Raw genomic sequence first — 16,771 nt, forward strand, 5'->3', positions numbered from 1 at the left:
GTTTATTGACCATCTCCACCCACCTCTCTAGAATGTGACTTTTATGAGAGCAGGGATTTGTCTTGTTTCCCACGGAATCCCCAGCGCCTTAGCACACATTCAGAAAACGTTCACTGAATCATAAAGGGCCAGCCTTGGACTGCAGTGAATTGCTGGATCCCAGGTCACTGGTTAGGTCTGTAGGGACAACAACCACCCTTTCAATGGAATGCCTCTCCCTGGCTTCAGTTCTTCTGTCTAGGCTGCCCCTTTTTGATCTCATCCCAAACTCAACATGTTCAAGGCCAAATGCCCCCCTTCTCCTGCCAGACCTGCCCCTCCTGCCCTAAATGGCTTTTCTAGCTCTGGGACCGCATCACCCTTCACCTGGAGACCCAAGCCGGAAGCCCGAAGGTCCGCCTCACACCTCAGCCAGTTTCTGGGCCTGTGGATGCCACCTCCCGGGTACCCCTCCTTCCACCCGCCTGCCCTTGCCCTGCCCTCCCCTCCCACCCGACTCCAAGCCTCCATCTCCCACCTGGGCCACCTCCACAGCCCCCTGGCCTCCCTGCAGAGCTCCCTAGTACCCCATTCTCCACACTCCAGCCTAGAGGGATTCCCCAAAGAGCAAAACTGGTCTCCTGCTTGAAATTCTGCCTTGGCTCTCCCTGCCCTCAGGACAAAGCCCCAACTCCTCAGCCTCGGGTCGAAGGCCTGAGCCCTCTCCCCCCACCCACCCCCGTTCATCTCTTGCTACTCACTGCAGCAGCCGGCCCTCCATCCTTCCTGAACTACTTGCAGATCCTACACAGTCCACACAGCACTGCACCTCTAAGCCTTTCCATATTCTGTGCCCTCCACTTGAAACGCCTCCCTCCACCTTTGCTGTCTGCAAACCCAGCCTTCAAGATTAAGGTCAACCATCCCCTCCTGAGCACCCAGGTGGGGTGAGTCCCGTAGCACCGTGTGGTAGAGCCCTCTGCCATCACATCTGCCTCCCCCCACCTGGCTCTGAACTCCCTGAGGGGAGTGGCCAGCCACACAGGGGTGCAGGAAGCCTGTCCTTCCAGGCCTGTTCTATATGTCCCACGTCACACTCTCGCTTCCCAGGCACAGCCACAGAAGGGCAGGCTCTTCCAAGAGCCCACGTCAGGGGCTCACCTCGATCGCTGTAGTCATCTACAAGGATAACTTCTTCTAGCAGGGTGTCTGGGGATGTCTCGAGGACACTGTAAACTGTCCGAAGGAGAGTTGACCAGGCTTCATTATAAAATGTTATGATGACAGATGTCGTGGGCAATTGATCATAATTGTATTTCTTCTCTTTGCACCTGCGAACACAACACAACTTCAGGAATCAAGACCCCACTGTTGACTGTATGTACCAGGCCCAGGCTGGTGCTGGGGATGGAGTGATGAAAGGGACGTAGGTCACGGTCCAGGGGCCTCCCCCTGGGGAATGGCAAATAGCTGCTGGGATGTTCCAGAGTCCCCCGTGTTCCATTAGGAGACCCAGCAGATTCTTTAAAAAGGTTTTAAATACTTAACGAGCTTGAACTGCAGATGCTGTTTTTAAGCTTTAAAGCAATTTTCAGATTTATGCAACATGCAAACTCAGCAGAATCAGAAGGGAGGGGGACTGTCACTTTTCCCCGCCCAACAGCTCTCCCATCTGTCCACGCCTTTCCAATCCCACTGAGGCCTTTGCTCAGACTGCGCCCTTTCCTCCCTTTCCTGCTTGGCACACTCTCTGTCCTCTTTCAAGAACTCACCCCGCCTTCTCTGGAAAAGTCTGGGGACACCTGTGTGGGGCAGGTGCTCGCCCCTCCTTGCTCCTACAGCATCTTGCCCACGTCTCCGTTTCAGCAGGTGTCACTCTCCGTGCTCCAGAACTCACCACCACTTGAGTCTCCCCCTACCTTCTCCCAGCACCTTTCCTACTCTGCATCCCAGCAGGGGCTATGCTTTCAAAGGTGATGCACTGAATGCATAAACTGGAACCATGGCTAGGATGTGTGAACATTCCAGGAAGGGCTCTGTAGAGAACACTGACTACCCCCCAGCCCCCATACCACTGCCACCACCCACCCTCCCGTTCCATTCTGAGGCAGTCTTGTGGTGAGGAGGGCGCTGAGCCCACCCATCTCTCTGGGGTTAGGGCTTGGCTGGCAGTGATAAGAACCATTTAGCTCCCTCTTTCTTTGGTAGGGTTTTCTGTTACTTTGCACAGAAGGTTCCAGGTTGACACAGAATTCTCTCCTCAGAGTAATGGATGACAAACTCCCAGTGTCATCCCAGGGAGTAGGCAGTGCCTGGAAATCAGGACATGGCTGACAGCAAGATAGGGGAGGAACAGAAACCCACAAGGGACACCAGAAGGACCAGGGTTTGAAGGCTGGCCTGGCTAAAGGCCAGACCAAGGGATGGGGTGGAAATTTGAGAAGAAGATAAATGTTGAGGCCTGGCCAGCCTCCGGGGGCAGAAAGGGAAGGTCTTACAGATAAGCTAAGTGCAAGATCAAAGAGATGGAGAACGAAGCAGGGTGAGGGGTGAAACCAACATCTATTGACTATCTACCACGTGCCAGGCACTGTAGCAGTGGGACCTGTATCAGTCAGTCACCGATCATTTCCTCATCGCCTACTATGTGCCAGGCACATAGGCAAAGCCCCTGCTTCCCAGAGCTTACAATCAGGGGGACAATAATCAAATAAGTAAACATATCAATAATTTCAGAAAGTTAGGGTGCTATGAAGAAAAGGAGGGGGATGAAAGAGAGAGCAACTACAGAGGGGAGTAGGAAGGGGGAATGGAGGCAACCACAGAACAGGTAATCAGGGAGGGCCCCTCCAGGAGGTGTCATTTAGGATGAGGCCTGAATAATGAGGGACCCAGTCCCACAAAAAGCAGAGGAAAAGCCTTTTGTGTACACAACTTATTTCTTGTTTTCTCCTTTTATTTTATTATGAAAGTTTTCAAACATGCAAAAAGTAGAGAGAACAGTATAAGAAAGTCCTGTGACCCTTTCACCTAACTTCAGTAGTCCTTAACACATGGTCTTGATTCATCTTTGTCTTCACCCACTACCCCCATCCCAGACTAATTTTAAGCAAAACCCAGCATACCACAGCATCCATAAATATTTCAATATATATATCTAAGAGATAAAGATTCTTTTCATAATGAACACAATATCATTGTAACACTTTAAAAGTTAGCAATTCCTTAGTGCTATCACATCTCCAGTCTATAAGCTTTCATCAAAATTAATGGTGTGTCTTCCAATGGTTGGAAGACACACCATTCTCTTATGAACCAATAAGAAAGACAAATGCTACCAATCATAACTGCAGAATGCTCTGATTTTAAGAGACATCCTAATTTCAGAAATGTTTAAATATTTTTTTTAAAGTGCCTTAGAGCAGCGGTATCCAACCTTTTTGGCACCAGGGACCGGTTTCGTGGAAGACAATTCTTCCACGGATGGGGGGTGGGGGGTGGAGATGGTTCAGGCGGTAATGCAAGCAATGGGGAGCAGCAGATGAAGCACCGCTCGCTCCCCTGCCGCTCACCTCCTGCTGTGCGGCCCGGTTCCTAACAGGCCCGGGGTTTGGGGACCTCTGCCTTAGAGGGAATTCCCTGGTGGTCCAGTGGTTAGGACTCTGCACTTTCACTGCTGAGGGCCCAGGTTCAATCTCTGGTCAGGGAACTAAGATCCCACAAGCTGCACCACGTGGCCAAAAAAAAAAGAAAGAAAAAATGCCTTAGAATTGATGAAATGTAGCACTTTATTTCACTCTCAAAACCTCTTCCTATGTTAGCATTCACTGTTCCTATTTTAAAGACAAGGCTGAGAGGCGGGGTAGCCTGGACAGTTCTCAGAGTGCCTGCAAGTGTGTATGTACTTGGCTGAACTCCTTGTGTCCCTGTGCGATCTTGTCACAGGGTTCTGGCTCGTGCCTTTGACCCTGCGGGAGGCTCAGGTGGGCCATCAGAATCTAAACAAAGATCCCTACATCCCCTCTCCTCAACCAGCCCTCCCTCCTACCAAGAAACAGGAAATTTCTCCTCTCATCCCTCTCAGGGTCTTCTAAGTAGCTCCAGGTCCCTTTTCCTAAGCGCCAGGACAGTTTCTGTAGAGGGCTCTGAGGCTACCCAGGCAGCAGCCCAGGCTCTGCCATCACTGGGGTGGCCTTGCCACATGAATAGGCTTATCTGAGTCTCTGAGAGGGGCTGGCTCTTCTCAGCCCCCTTTACATTCTCATGCCTGCTTCATCTGTAGGCTGGAGGCATGACCACGCTGATGCCCTGAAGCGATAAGGCATTCCCATCAGCCTTAGCCAGCAGGACCTGAATTCTTGGACACGCTGGTCTTCTGAATCACGGAAGTGATTACTTAGCGCTGTGCTCCACAGAGGGGAGTCCAGCCCATACTCAAGGGGAGGAGAATTAGGCTCCTTCTTTTAAAGGGAAGACTATCAAAGAATTTGTAGGTATATTTTAAAACCACCACACATGAACAGAATGCAGCAGGAGTAACAGTATGTGGCTTCTAAGACCAGGTCATAAGACACCGAAGGTTCCTCTTTGTTCCCTCCCATGGACCATCCAATCTGGGGAAAGCCAGCCACTGTGTAGTGAGGACACTCAAGTGTCCCATGAAGAGATCTATGTGGAGAGGAACTGAGGCTTCTGACAGCCAGGACAGCCCAGACAGACTTTCCAGCATATGATGGGCCATCCTAAAAGCAGATCCTCCAGCCTCAACAGTCCCAATCAAACCTTGAGATGACAAAAAACCCAGGTAGCATTTTAACTACAATCTCATGAGAGACTCCCAAGCCAGACCACTCAGATAACGCACTCACAAATCCTTGACCCACAGAAATTATGCGAAATAATAAACGTTTATTGCTGTTTTAAGTCATTAAGTTTTATGGTCACACATGCGCTGAAATAAATCGCAAGGAAACTATCAGACAGGCCTGAATTGACATTTTATAAACCAACAGGCCTGTACTCTTTTAAAAAACGTGACTGTCCTAAAACACAATGAGAGTCTGAGGAACCATTTCAGACTAAAGGAGACTAAAGAGGCAGGACAACTAAATGTCCTACTTGATTCTCAATTAGATACCGGGTAAGGAAGAAAAAAGTTGCTCTAGAAGTTGGGACAGTTGGAAACATCTGATATTGTATACATTTCCTGAATTTGATAACTACCTTCATGGTATCATGAGAGAATGTCCTTGTTTTTAGAAAATACACACAGAAGTAACAAAGGATAAAAGATTATCATCTCTGTAACTTATTCTCAAATGTGTATAATATTATAGGATACATATAGAAAGAGAAAAATTAAGCAAATGTGGCAAAATAATGAGTGGGTCTAGGTGAAGGATATAGAGGATTTTGGCTATTCTAGCAAATTTTCTCTAGGTTTGAATTTTTCAAAATTAAAAGTTTAATACAAAAAGAAGAAAAGAAAATTTTTAATGTTGCAAAGGGTGTACCCAAACACCAAGCCAATTCTGACCTATACGTATCTCAATCTTAGTGGCCCTGCCCAAGGCCCTCTCCTTTCTCACTCATTCCCACTTCTACCAAAACAGCTGCCCTCTGAGGATGTGGAGGAAAAAGAACACTTGTACACTGTTGGTGGGAATGTAAGTTGGTGCAGACTGTGGAAAACAGTACGGACATTCCTTGAAAAATAGAACTACCGTATGACCCAGGAATTCCACTCCTGGGTATATGTCTGAAAAAAACCAAAAACACTAATTTGAAGATACATGCACCCCAAATATTCACAACACCATTATTTACAATTGCCAAGATATGGAAGCAACCTAAGTGTCCATCAACAGACAAATGGATAAGAAGACGTGGCAGAGGGTTTCCCCGGTGGCGCAGTGGTTGAGAGCCTGCCTGCCGATGCAGGGGACACGGATTCGTGCCCCGGTCCGGGAAGATCCCACATGCTGCGGAGCGGCTGGGCCCGTGAGCCATGGCCGCTGAGCCTGCGTGTTCAGAGCCTGTGCTCTGCAACGGGAGAGGCCACAACAGTGAGAGGCCCGCGTGCCGCAAAAGAAAAAAAAAAAAAGATGTGGCAGATATATACAATGGAATACTACTCAGCCATAAAAAAGAACAAAATTTTGCTATTTGCAGCAATGTGGATGGACTTGGAGGGCATTATGCTAAGTGAAATAAAATAAGTCAGACAGAGAAAGACAAATACTATATGACATCACTTTTATGTGGAGTCTAAAAAAATACAACAAACTAGTGAATATAACAAAAAAGAAGCAGACTCACAGATACAGAGAACAAACCAGTGGTTATCAGTGGTGGGGGGGTGCAAATTATTGGACGTAAGACAGGCTCAAGGATGTATTGTACAATATGGGAAATATAGCTAACATTTTGTAATCAATCTAAATGTAAAGTAACCTTTAAATTTTGTATAAAAATCTGAATAAATTTTAAAAATAAAATAGAACAAAATAAAAGAATAAAAAGTCAGAGACAAAAATTGTTTTAATTAAAAAAATGTTGATGAAAACAAAAACAAAAAACAGTTGCCTTCCTCCAAATATATGTTAGAGCAAAAAGAAAACACACACATATATGTATAAGAATATTAATAACTATGTCTGGATTTAATATTCTCTGAGTACTAGACAGGGTGCATAGAAAAGCCACCACAGCCCACTAGAAGCATCAGAAAGAACTGCTTATACTACATGAAAAAAAAATGTGTTTTTGTGAAACTAAAATTAAGATTTTTTTATCTTTAAAAATAAGGTAAAGCTAAAATTTAGTTTCACATATGCACCAGTCCAAAGAGAAATGAGTAGAAATAAGGACAATGAGGTTTTCAAACATGAAATTTATTCAATTTAAACGAACTGTCCTTTAGTTTGAAATCACATCCTTACTGTTTTGGATTAAAATTTATTTCTTCTCATGATGGGAGTAAATAGGAGAACAAGACAAGCTCTGTTTGACCAAATAGAGTTCGGACTGTATGTCAGCCCCTCCTCAGTGTTTTTGTTTATGTGTTTTCACTGCTGTGCAAAATCCAGAAGTTCAAGGGCACTGTTCTCAAATGTCCAGGTGGGCTATTTGTGTGCTCTGAGATTACAAGATACCAATTTAGCAATATACACTCAGAGCTTTCTTTTTTTATTATTATTAAACATTTTTTATTTTTGGCCACGCTGCGCTGCATATGGGATCTTAGTTCCCCAACCAGGGCCCTCAGCAGTGAGCGCTTGGAGTCCTAACCACTGGCCCCCCAGGGAATTCCCTACACTCAGAGCTTTAAAATGTTCCTCTTCTCATTCATCTCATATCAATACATCTAAGAATTTCTCACCCAAGTGAATAATCAGAGATACCCTGAAGGAGGCTTGTCGTAAAAATTTTTCTTTGTAACATTATTTATAATAGTGAAATTCTGTAAACAATTTAAATGTCGGAGGATAAACATTCACGGTTGCATGAAGAAATGCTACATGGCCATCCAAAGCCATGTTTTCAGAGAATATTTAGCAATAAAAAAAGGATGGCCACTCTCTGACGTTTAATCAGAAAAGCAGGGTACAGATCTATAAACAGCATCATGTCAGTTCTTCGAACAACAAAGTGTGTGTGCATGCACTCACACATAAACAGTAAACAATAGAAAGAAATATGCCAAGAATGTTAACAATGGTGATCTCTGAGCAGTGGGATTATCACTGATTCTTATTTAATTCTTTATATTTTTCTGCATTCTAAAATTGTTCTATAGGGCTCCCCTGGTGGCGCAGTGGTTAAGAATCCGCCTGCCAATGCAGGGGACAGGGGTTCGATCCCTGGTCCGGGAAGATCCCACATGCCACGGAGCAACCAAGCCCGTGCGCCACAGCTACTGAGCCTGTGCTCTAGAGCCCGCGAGCCACAACTACTGAAGCCCATGCGCCTAGAGCCATGCTCTGCAACAAGAAAAGCCACTGCAATGGGAAGCCCATACACCACAACGAAGAGTAGCCCTGCTCGCCACAACTAGAGAAAGCCCACGTGCAGCAACAAAGACCCAACTCAGCCAAAAATAAATAAATTTATTTAAAAAAAATAGTTCTATAATGAACATGCATCATTTTTATAATCACAAGAAAGATTTTTAAAATGCTGAATCATATTTCTTTAGCTTGCCATAGCAAATGTCTTCACTGAGTAATATTTAACATTCTGCCCTCTCCTTTTTTTGTTGTTGGCGTAGTATATTTTCTCCTTTGTTCTTTAAAATATCGCTTTACAATAGCCAAGACATGGAAGCAACCTAAATGTCCATCGACAGATGAATGGATAAAGAAGATGTGGTATACACACACACACACACACACACACACACATATAACGGAATGCTACAGCGACATAAAAAAGCGTAAGATAATGCCATTTGCAGCAACATGGGTGGACCTAGAGATTACCATACCAAGTGAAGTGAGTTAGAAAGAGAAAGACAAATACCATATAATATCATTTATATGTGGAATCTAAAATATGACACAAGTGAACTTATTTACAAAACAGAAACAGACTCACAGACATAGATAAAAAACTTATGGTTACCAAAGGGAAAAACGGGTGAGGGAAGGATAAATTAGGAGTTTGGGATTAGCAGATATAAACTACTATAAATAAAATAGATAAACAACAAAGCCCTACTGTATAGCACAGGGAACTATATTCAATATCCTGTAATAAACCAAAATGGAAAAGCATACATATATATATATAACTAAATCACTTTGATGTACACTAGAAAGTAACACAGCATTGTAAATCAACTATACTTCAATTGAAGAAAAAAAGAAGATAAAACATCCTTTAAAAGCATTCTCCTTCATGAAGTTCAATATATCCTTCCTGAATATCTCTAAATTTGCATCCAGGAAAAACACTTTCCCCTTTTCCTGGGTGATAAAAAGCTGTGCATCCTTCCATTAGGCAAGGGCAGCTATGCATCACTCAGGGTTCCACTTCTGCATAGGAGATAAAAGAGAGCTCAGAACCAAATTCACTGCTAAATCATAGTAAGCCATTCTTTCCTTAACTTTCTGGTATAATCCATGTGCTTTGTAAGGGCAGGGGCTGAACTGTGTTTTCCTCTGTATTTTCTGCATGCTTTGCAGAAAATACCTAGTAATACCTAGTAATAATAGTAACATTTGTTGAGTGCCTACTACATGATAGGCAGCGTGCTAAGCATTCTACATGCATTATTCCCTTTAGCCTTCAAAACAACCCTACTGGGTGCGGACTACCATAACCTCCACCAGTACAATATATGTCTATGTATTTTATGGATGCGAATGAATGGGTGCGGCAAATACTTCCAGGTCTTCTTTTATATTATATTTAGGTTATCACATAAACATCTTTAAAAAAATGAAAATTCATATCCTTTGGAGAACAGGCCAGGGAGGTCATAATATACATAGGTGTGTTTTATTGGCCCAGAATGCCTTCTCCTTTCTTCATCTTACTGCACTTTGCTCTTTCAGGAACCATGCCTCCTGCACTCTCAAGCTGTATGGTTTGTGCAAGGCTGGACACACACACACACACACACACACACACGCATACATACAATGTGTGTGCACACACTTGTGTATACATATGCACATATACACACCCCTCTGGGAAGGTCACATGCCCCTGGCCTGACCAATCAACATTTTCCTGATGAAATCAGTTGAGTCCCTGTATTCAGGGCCCAGAATAATCTGAACCCAGTTCTAATCTCAGACTGTTCTGTCATAGAAGTCAATATATTTTCTTTTATATTTAAGTCAGTTTGCATTGAGTTTTCAGTCACTTTCAACCAAAGAACCCTAACTAATAGAGAAAATAAGTCTTTTTTTAAAGTGAATATAGGACTTCCACTCAAGGCAGTATGAAAGATTTAAAATATCTGGGAACACCTCTTGGTAAAGGACACCCAAAAAATTCTTGATAAAATACTTTTAAAAAATCTTTTAAATGCATGGATCAGCTTACAAAAAAGTAAAAGAAGTCCTCAGAGCACAGGAACAACAAGGAAATCTATGAACCTGGATATTAGAGGTATCAGACAGAGCATAAAATAAGTATGCTGACTATGCTTAAATAAATAAAAGAGGACCTCAACTGAATGACAAAGAAACAAGAATGACAGACAAATTTAACTCAGTATAGACATCTCACAGCAAAGAGCAAGCCAGGGGACAGTGGAATACTATCTTCAAATGCCAAACTATCAACCTGGAATTATATACCCAACCAAACTATTTTTTGAGAACAAGAGCAAAATAAAAACATTTTCAGATAAATAAAACTGAGTGTTTACAACAATAACCTTGTCTACAGCAAGAAATACATGATATCTTTCAGGAAGAAGAAAAGAATCCCAGAAAGATCTCTGAGATCCAAAGATGACCATTCAGGAAAGAATGATGGGAAGAGAAAATGGTAAACATGTGGATAAATGTAAACGAATACTGCATTTTTAAAAATGTCTAATGTGTTGGTTTAAAAAGCAAGACAGAATTAAAATAGTGGAGTAAAATGACATACAAATTGGGAAAGAAGGTGATCAATGTTAAAGCATTCTAGGATCCATAGTTATCGATTAACTTTAGACTTTTTTCAGTTAAATATATACTTTCAAATTTACCACTAAAGATTGGAAATAGATAACTGCCAAATTAATAGAGAGAGAAAAATGGAACCAGAAGGTTCTATGGGTTCAAAAAGCAGTATGGAAAAAAGGGAAAAAACATAGAAAAAGCATAACAAATAGAAAGCATAAGTAAGATGGCATAATCAAACACTAAAGTATCAGTAAGCACAGTAAGTATAAATGGACATAACTATCTAGTTAAAGTCAAAGACTGTGAGTCAGGATTTTTTTTTTAATGATAACACAAAATCCAGCAACATGCTAATTAGAGACATGCCTAAAAGCTAAGTCACAGAAGAAGTGAAAATAAAAGGATGGGAGAAGGTATCATGAAAACTCTAACCAAAAGGAACATGTTCTGTAGACTTAAGGTACTGATTCAAAGAAAGGACGCCACTCTGACAACCACAAGATGGGTCTAGGAAAAACTAATAAAATAGCCTCAGTTTACAACCTTGTCGGGGAAGCAAAGAAACATCAGTCTAATCTCCACACCATGTGTGATGTTTCTCCAAAGGTAATGTTAAGAGAACAGACAAGCAGGCTACCTCTCTGCAAAAAGAGAAATCTTAACCAACTCCCTCCTGCCAACCCCAGCAGGACACAAACACTTTCTTTTGCTGAATTACCTATTTAGAGCTATTTTGAGACTCTTTGCCATCCTAGCACCCAAGTCCTAGTCCTTAAACTCGGATACACACTCTGCAACTATAGCACTAATACGGCTAAAACCAGAGCAAGCGTTCAGGAAATGCAAACACCTGTGTGTATTATTTACACACTTTTCTAACCAGCGGTTCACAACTCCTTGGCAGTGGCAGAGAACAGCTGATGTTCACATGCGTGGCAACCCCATACATGTGCGGTGGAAATGCAGAGCCCCAAGGGCGCTGTCACTCCACCTTTCTCTCCTGCTAAAGAGGTCAGAATGCAAATGAGAATAACAGTATAGGATTATCTCAAGGCTTCCCTTATCTATGAAAACTAAAACTTCATGTAAGTATTGGTACATGATTACCCATCATCACTTGTGACACACCTTGTAACTGACTGTGATGTCACCACGAGTTTCATCTGCATTTGACCTGTTATCAGTCCCCACTTTGTCTAATTCTGGTATTCTCCCACAGCCTCAAAAGCACCCACGCTTAATCTTCGGAGTGAGAAATCCAAAGGCTCTAAGCCAGTAGCTTTCAACACTAGTTGCACATCAGCCTCAGCCTAGGCCCTACCCACCAAAACTCTATTTAATCATTCTGGGGAAGATCCCTCACATAATTTTTCAAAGTTCCCCAAGGCCACAAACCCAGCTATCTGGCTCCCCACTTTGGCCTGCTGCCATCTCACAGTGAAAGTTCCCTCTCCTCACTAGGCTCAAATGAGACGATATTTGTGAAAGAGTTTTGCAAACCCTATACTTACTACACTACCATGCAAGAATTCCTTGTCATCCTCCTCCCTCCTCCTTTTCCTCCTCGATTCAGTGCCGTAACTAATAGAAAAAAAGCGATGCACTAATCTACTGGCATGTGAATTATTAGCCTCACAGAAGGGCCAGGGTCTACACCAAGTCTTGAAGAATTAGAGCCAATACTTCGAAGTGTCTCTATTAGCTACCAAGGCTTGCAGATGCCAGAAGAACCAAGCCAAACAGTCCCTTGCCTATGATAACACACTGATCCCCTGTAGTGCAAAGACTTTGGTTAAAAACGTGTGTGGGCCTTTGTACACACTCATGCCTGAATATGTTCTCACCCACTTACCCGTGTGTATATTTTTCAGAATCTATTTCTATACCTAGAAAAGTCTAGAAGGATACACAGCAAAATGTTAATAGTGGTTCTTCCCAGGATGGTAGGTTTATGGATGATTTTTCTTTTTCTTTTTTTTTTGCTTCTCTGTATATGCAAACTTTTCTAGAGTGAACATGTATTGCTCTTATAATTAAAATTAACAGATAAATAATTGCTTCCATATCAAAAGGGAGGATGGAATAAAAGATCTGGGTTCTAGATCAGCTCTGCCCCAGATCTGTGTGTTACCTTGGGGGCATGGCTTTTCCTCTCTGGTTAGATTGGATGCTCCCTCAGGACCTTCCCTCCTATGACATTCAAGGATCCTAACCACACCTCTGCTTATTAATTAGTTCTAACCCTCCCCCTCACCCAGGACCCCGACTGTGAACTCATAATCTGCCATTCTGGTTTCTCAGGCTAAATCTCAACACCTTATTAGGTCCTCACGCCCGTATGAACTATAATAAAAGTGAGTCTTCGTGAAAGGCCTTGACACTACTGGCTACATCTAAGTTATACCTCAAGGCCTGGCTGGGCTGAGACCGACACAGATGGAGCTCACCTTTCTCTCTAGGCAAGAATGACCCAATAGGCCTTGCTGCAGGAATTAAAGACAGGAGGCATTCACACTCCTTATCACGCTGGGTTTGGATTAACTTCCCAGGGTCATTGCAATAGCAGGATCTATAAGCAAATCCTGATAGGACACAGAGCAGCTGTGTCACCATGGAGATGGAACACCATACGCCCCACAGGTCATCCACAATGTTTCAAAGAGACTTCACAACCTGGGACAACAGAGGAAGTTGGAACCTGGAAAAGAAAAACTTTATGACCAATCCCTGGACGACTCTTAAAAGCAACCTCCTGAGTGTATTGTTGGCAACAGGGAAGGCAGGAAAAACTAATAAGAACTGAGTACACAGTGTGTTCCCAGGTGTTAGGTGTTTTATTAACTCCTAGGTTGTGTTATTTCTACTCATCCCCTATTTTGCCGACAGGGAAATTGAGGCTCAGAGAGGCTAGATAAGTTGCCCAACATCACAGAGCTGATGAGCAAAAGAGCCACGATTTTATTTCACATGAGCTGGGTCTGAACCCTGATTCTGACCTGAAAGCTTCCCCTAGACCTTGCCTCAGTGAGCACCCTTCGTGTTTCAAGGAGATAAACATATATTCAGCCATTTGGCTGAAGAGGAGGAACTACCACCAACCCCAACAAACAAAGCTCGACTCAAAAAGATAAACAGTAAAAATGCCTAAGGTAAAAGCATAGGCTAGGCATGAGCAGATCCTGAAAAACAGCAGAGACAGTGAGGTGCAAATCCATTCAAACTTTGCCAGTGAGGGCAGAGGTGGGCCTCCTCCTGCAGACATTCATGCTTTCTCTGACCAAGGATGCACAGAGCAGTTGCGTAAAATCCTGAAATCAGCACAGTACCATGGGGGCCAGGAGGGTCACAGTCCCCCAAGGCCAGTTCCACCACTTTCCAGCTGTGGGGCCTTGGGTGAGTCACCTGACCTCTCTGGGCCAATTTCCACACCTGTAAAGCAGGAGGGACAAGGAGCAGGGAGGAGTGGCAGATGCCTGGTACATACAGGAGGCTGTCCACTTGGCTCCAGAACCCCCTCTCTGAGCCCTCTTTCCCTCAAAGTCTTTAAGGAGGGGGCTCCAGCAGGGACCTGGAAGATCCCTACCAAAAGAGGAAAGGAAATAGAAGGCCAGGAGGGCCATCCTCCACCGGCCAGCTTGTTCCCTTCTTACCTAAGCAGTGGGTACAACCCCTCCAGACAGCAGCTCCTATAGGAATTAGGCCTCTGACCACACAGGTTCCAGGACTGTGTCACTCACAGGAGTCAGCTCTGCTGGACCACAGCCAGAAGGAGCCCTTCCCAGCAACCGCTCCTTCCTGACTTCCTCCACTTAAAGGTCAGGAGTCCCAACTCCCAGAGAGAGGGCAAGGAGGCTTGCGACTTCCGACTTGCCCTTCCAGGCACCTTTCATCTCACCTGCCAGGCGGGCCCTCCCCTCCTGGTTGATTCATGGGCCCTGGTGCACACAGGTGCACACAGGTAAGTGAATGAAGCCTGTCTCGAACCCCACAGGTCCTTAGCTTCGCCAAAGCAGGACGTTACAGGTGTAACTGGACTGGGGGTGCCTTTGGACCCAGGAAGGGCACCCAAAGGGTCTCATCTGAAACCTGTCTGCAGATTTGTCAATTTCTGAGATTTTTCTATTTTCATTTTTTAAAACTTTCTCCCCTACCCCGCAGTATGAACACTTTCACTGCCCACTTCCGAGTGACTCAATAAGACTTGAGATCCCCAGGTCTTTCGAGACCCCGGTTCCACCTTGCCACTTCACAGCTGCAGAAACTGAGGCCCGGGGACTCCGAGGGCGGTGCTTCTCCCGCCACCTGGGGACTCACAGAGGGTTCCAGCGCTCGGGCAGGCGGCGGTGCAGCGAGATGCGGTCGCTGAGGTAGATGTTGATCTGGTGCAGCCGCACGCTCTCCTCCTGCAGCCGCAGCTCTTCGCCCTGCAGCTGCAGCCGCACTGCCTCGCCTCGCGCGCCCAGAGCGTCCTCCCGCACCGGCGGCCGCGGCAGAACCGGGTCTCGCCGCCCAGAGCGCGGGGTGCGTGGGAGTCCTGGCTCGGCCGTCCCGGCCCCGCGCCGCGCCCGCAGCACCGAGCCCAGCCCGGCCAGGGCCAGCAACGCCAGCAGTACCAGCAGCGCCTCCCGGCCGCGCCGAAGCCCTCGCGGGCAGCGCCTCCACGCCGCGCGCCCCAACATGCGCCCGCCAGCTGCGGCCAGCGCCCGGCGCGCCCCGAGGCGTTGGCGCAGCCAGCGACCCGGATCCCGGAACCGGCGCGCCGCCCCGCCCCCGGCCCGCCCCACCTGCGCCCCGCCCCCTTCCCGCCCCGCCTGCCCGCCGAAGGGGCGAACTTTTACAGGGTCCTCAGGAGGGCTCGCTGAGCCGTGCACCTTCTTGGTGGGCTGTGTGCTTTATTAAAAAGGTAACGGCCGTAAAACCCTCAGCTCAGCGCCTGGCAAGTCGTAAGCGCTCCGTAAATGTTGGCCGAATGCGCTGTGCAGGGCGCTATGAATTTCACTGCCATTATCTCATCTGACCCCTACACAGTCCAATAAGAGAGGTACATTTTACAGATGAGGAGACTGGGGCACAGTGAGGCTAATTTACACCGGGCTATCTCATGGAGGCCTGCAGGCATACCGACCTAAGACATTCTGCTCGGATCCCTTGAATAACAAACCCTCCTCTGGCTCCCTATTAGTCGGTAATGTTTCTTATTCCTCACTTTACAGACGCCTCCAAGAAACTTATCAAAGAAATGAACTATCCTCTCAGAAAAACACGCAAACACACCCATGACTGCACACACCCCAGGCCGTCCCTTCATGTTAAGTAGCCCGGTTCCTGGCTAGAGGTTTCCTTTGGGAGGATTGGGAGAATGAGGAAGCCACAGGGGTGCCGGAAATATTTAATAGGGTCCAGACTAGAGTGAGGCATGAGGCTCTCTCCAAGGCGGAAAATTGAAGTGTGGGCCAAATAAGCCTCAGTAATCAAAATAAACAATATTTTTCAAAATCAAAATGAATGCAAAAAATCCATGACAACAAAATACCAAAAGTTTAAAGGCAGAAAATCTAACCCTGTGCTTGCACAGCTCACTTCACTCACCTCACCCTAATCCCAGCCCTGATTCTATCTCTTGATTTTAGTGAGGATTACATGGATAAATACATATGTAAAAATTCATCAAGTTCTTCTTTAAAACCCATGCGCTTGACTTATGAAAGTTATATCTCAATTTTTAAAAATAAAGAAATGAAAGAACAAAGAATTAAAAAAGGAGAACCCCTAGCCTCCAGGACAAGTGCCGAAGTCCTCAGCTTGACTGGAGAGACCCCCATAATGTGACTCCAAATTCTGTAATGCCTATCCCCCCAACCACTGGGGGATAGGGGAGGCATGGTTTCACTCCAGGCCTTTGCATAGGCTGTTCTCTCTGCTGGAAATGCCCTTCCCTACCTAGCAAACTCCTACCGATCCTTCAAGACCCTGCCAAAAGCCACCTCCTCCATGAAGCCTTCAGCAATTCCATGGTTTTTTAGGTAAACGTATTTAAAGATCACATCATCCTTTTGTGTATTAGTCAGGGTTCCACAAGAGAAACAAAAGCAGGAAGAGATATATTAAGAGATTTACTGCAAGAAATTGGCTTATACAATTGCAGAGACTGGTGAAGCAAGTCCAAA

The 16,771-nt window shown here is 45.2% G+C and overlaps 1 protein-coding gene across 3 annotated transcripts in view; it reads right to left on the minus strand.

Annotated features, from left to right (window-relative positions):
* The window catches only part of GALNT12 (polypeptide N-acetylgalactosaminyltransferase 12), a 53,518-nt gene that overhangs the window by 24,350 nt on the left and 12,397 nt on the right, over window positions 1-16,771 (minus strand). For 2 of the 3 annotated variants that reach the window (XM_067743838.1, XM_067743837.1), the window contains exons 1-2: window positions 14,919-15,314; window positions 1,141-1,310 (exon numbers count right to left, since the gene is read on the minus strand). In XM_067743838.1, coding sequence (XP_067599939.1) covers window positions 1,141-1,310; window positions 14,919-15,283 — 535 coding nt within the window. In that variant the 5' untranslated portion in view covers window positions 15,284-15,314. Of the gene's footprint in view, window positions 1-1,140; window positions 1,311-14,918; window positions 15,315-16,771 lie in introns of those variants that run through there. The other variant, XM_067743839.1, reaches the window with a different exon arrangement.

Source organism: Pseudorca crassidens, chromosome 7 (genome assembly GCF_039906515.1).
Source record: "Pseudorca crassidens isolate mPseCra1 chromosome 7, mPseCra1.hap1, whole genome shotgun sequence".
NCBI classification, from domain to species: domain Eukaryota; kingdom Metazoa; phylum Chordata; class Mammalia; order Artiodactyla; family Delphinidae; genus Pseudorca; species Pseudorca crassidens.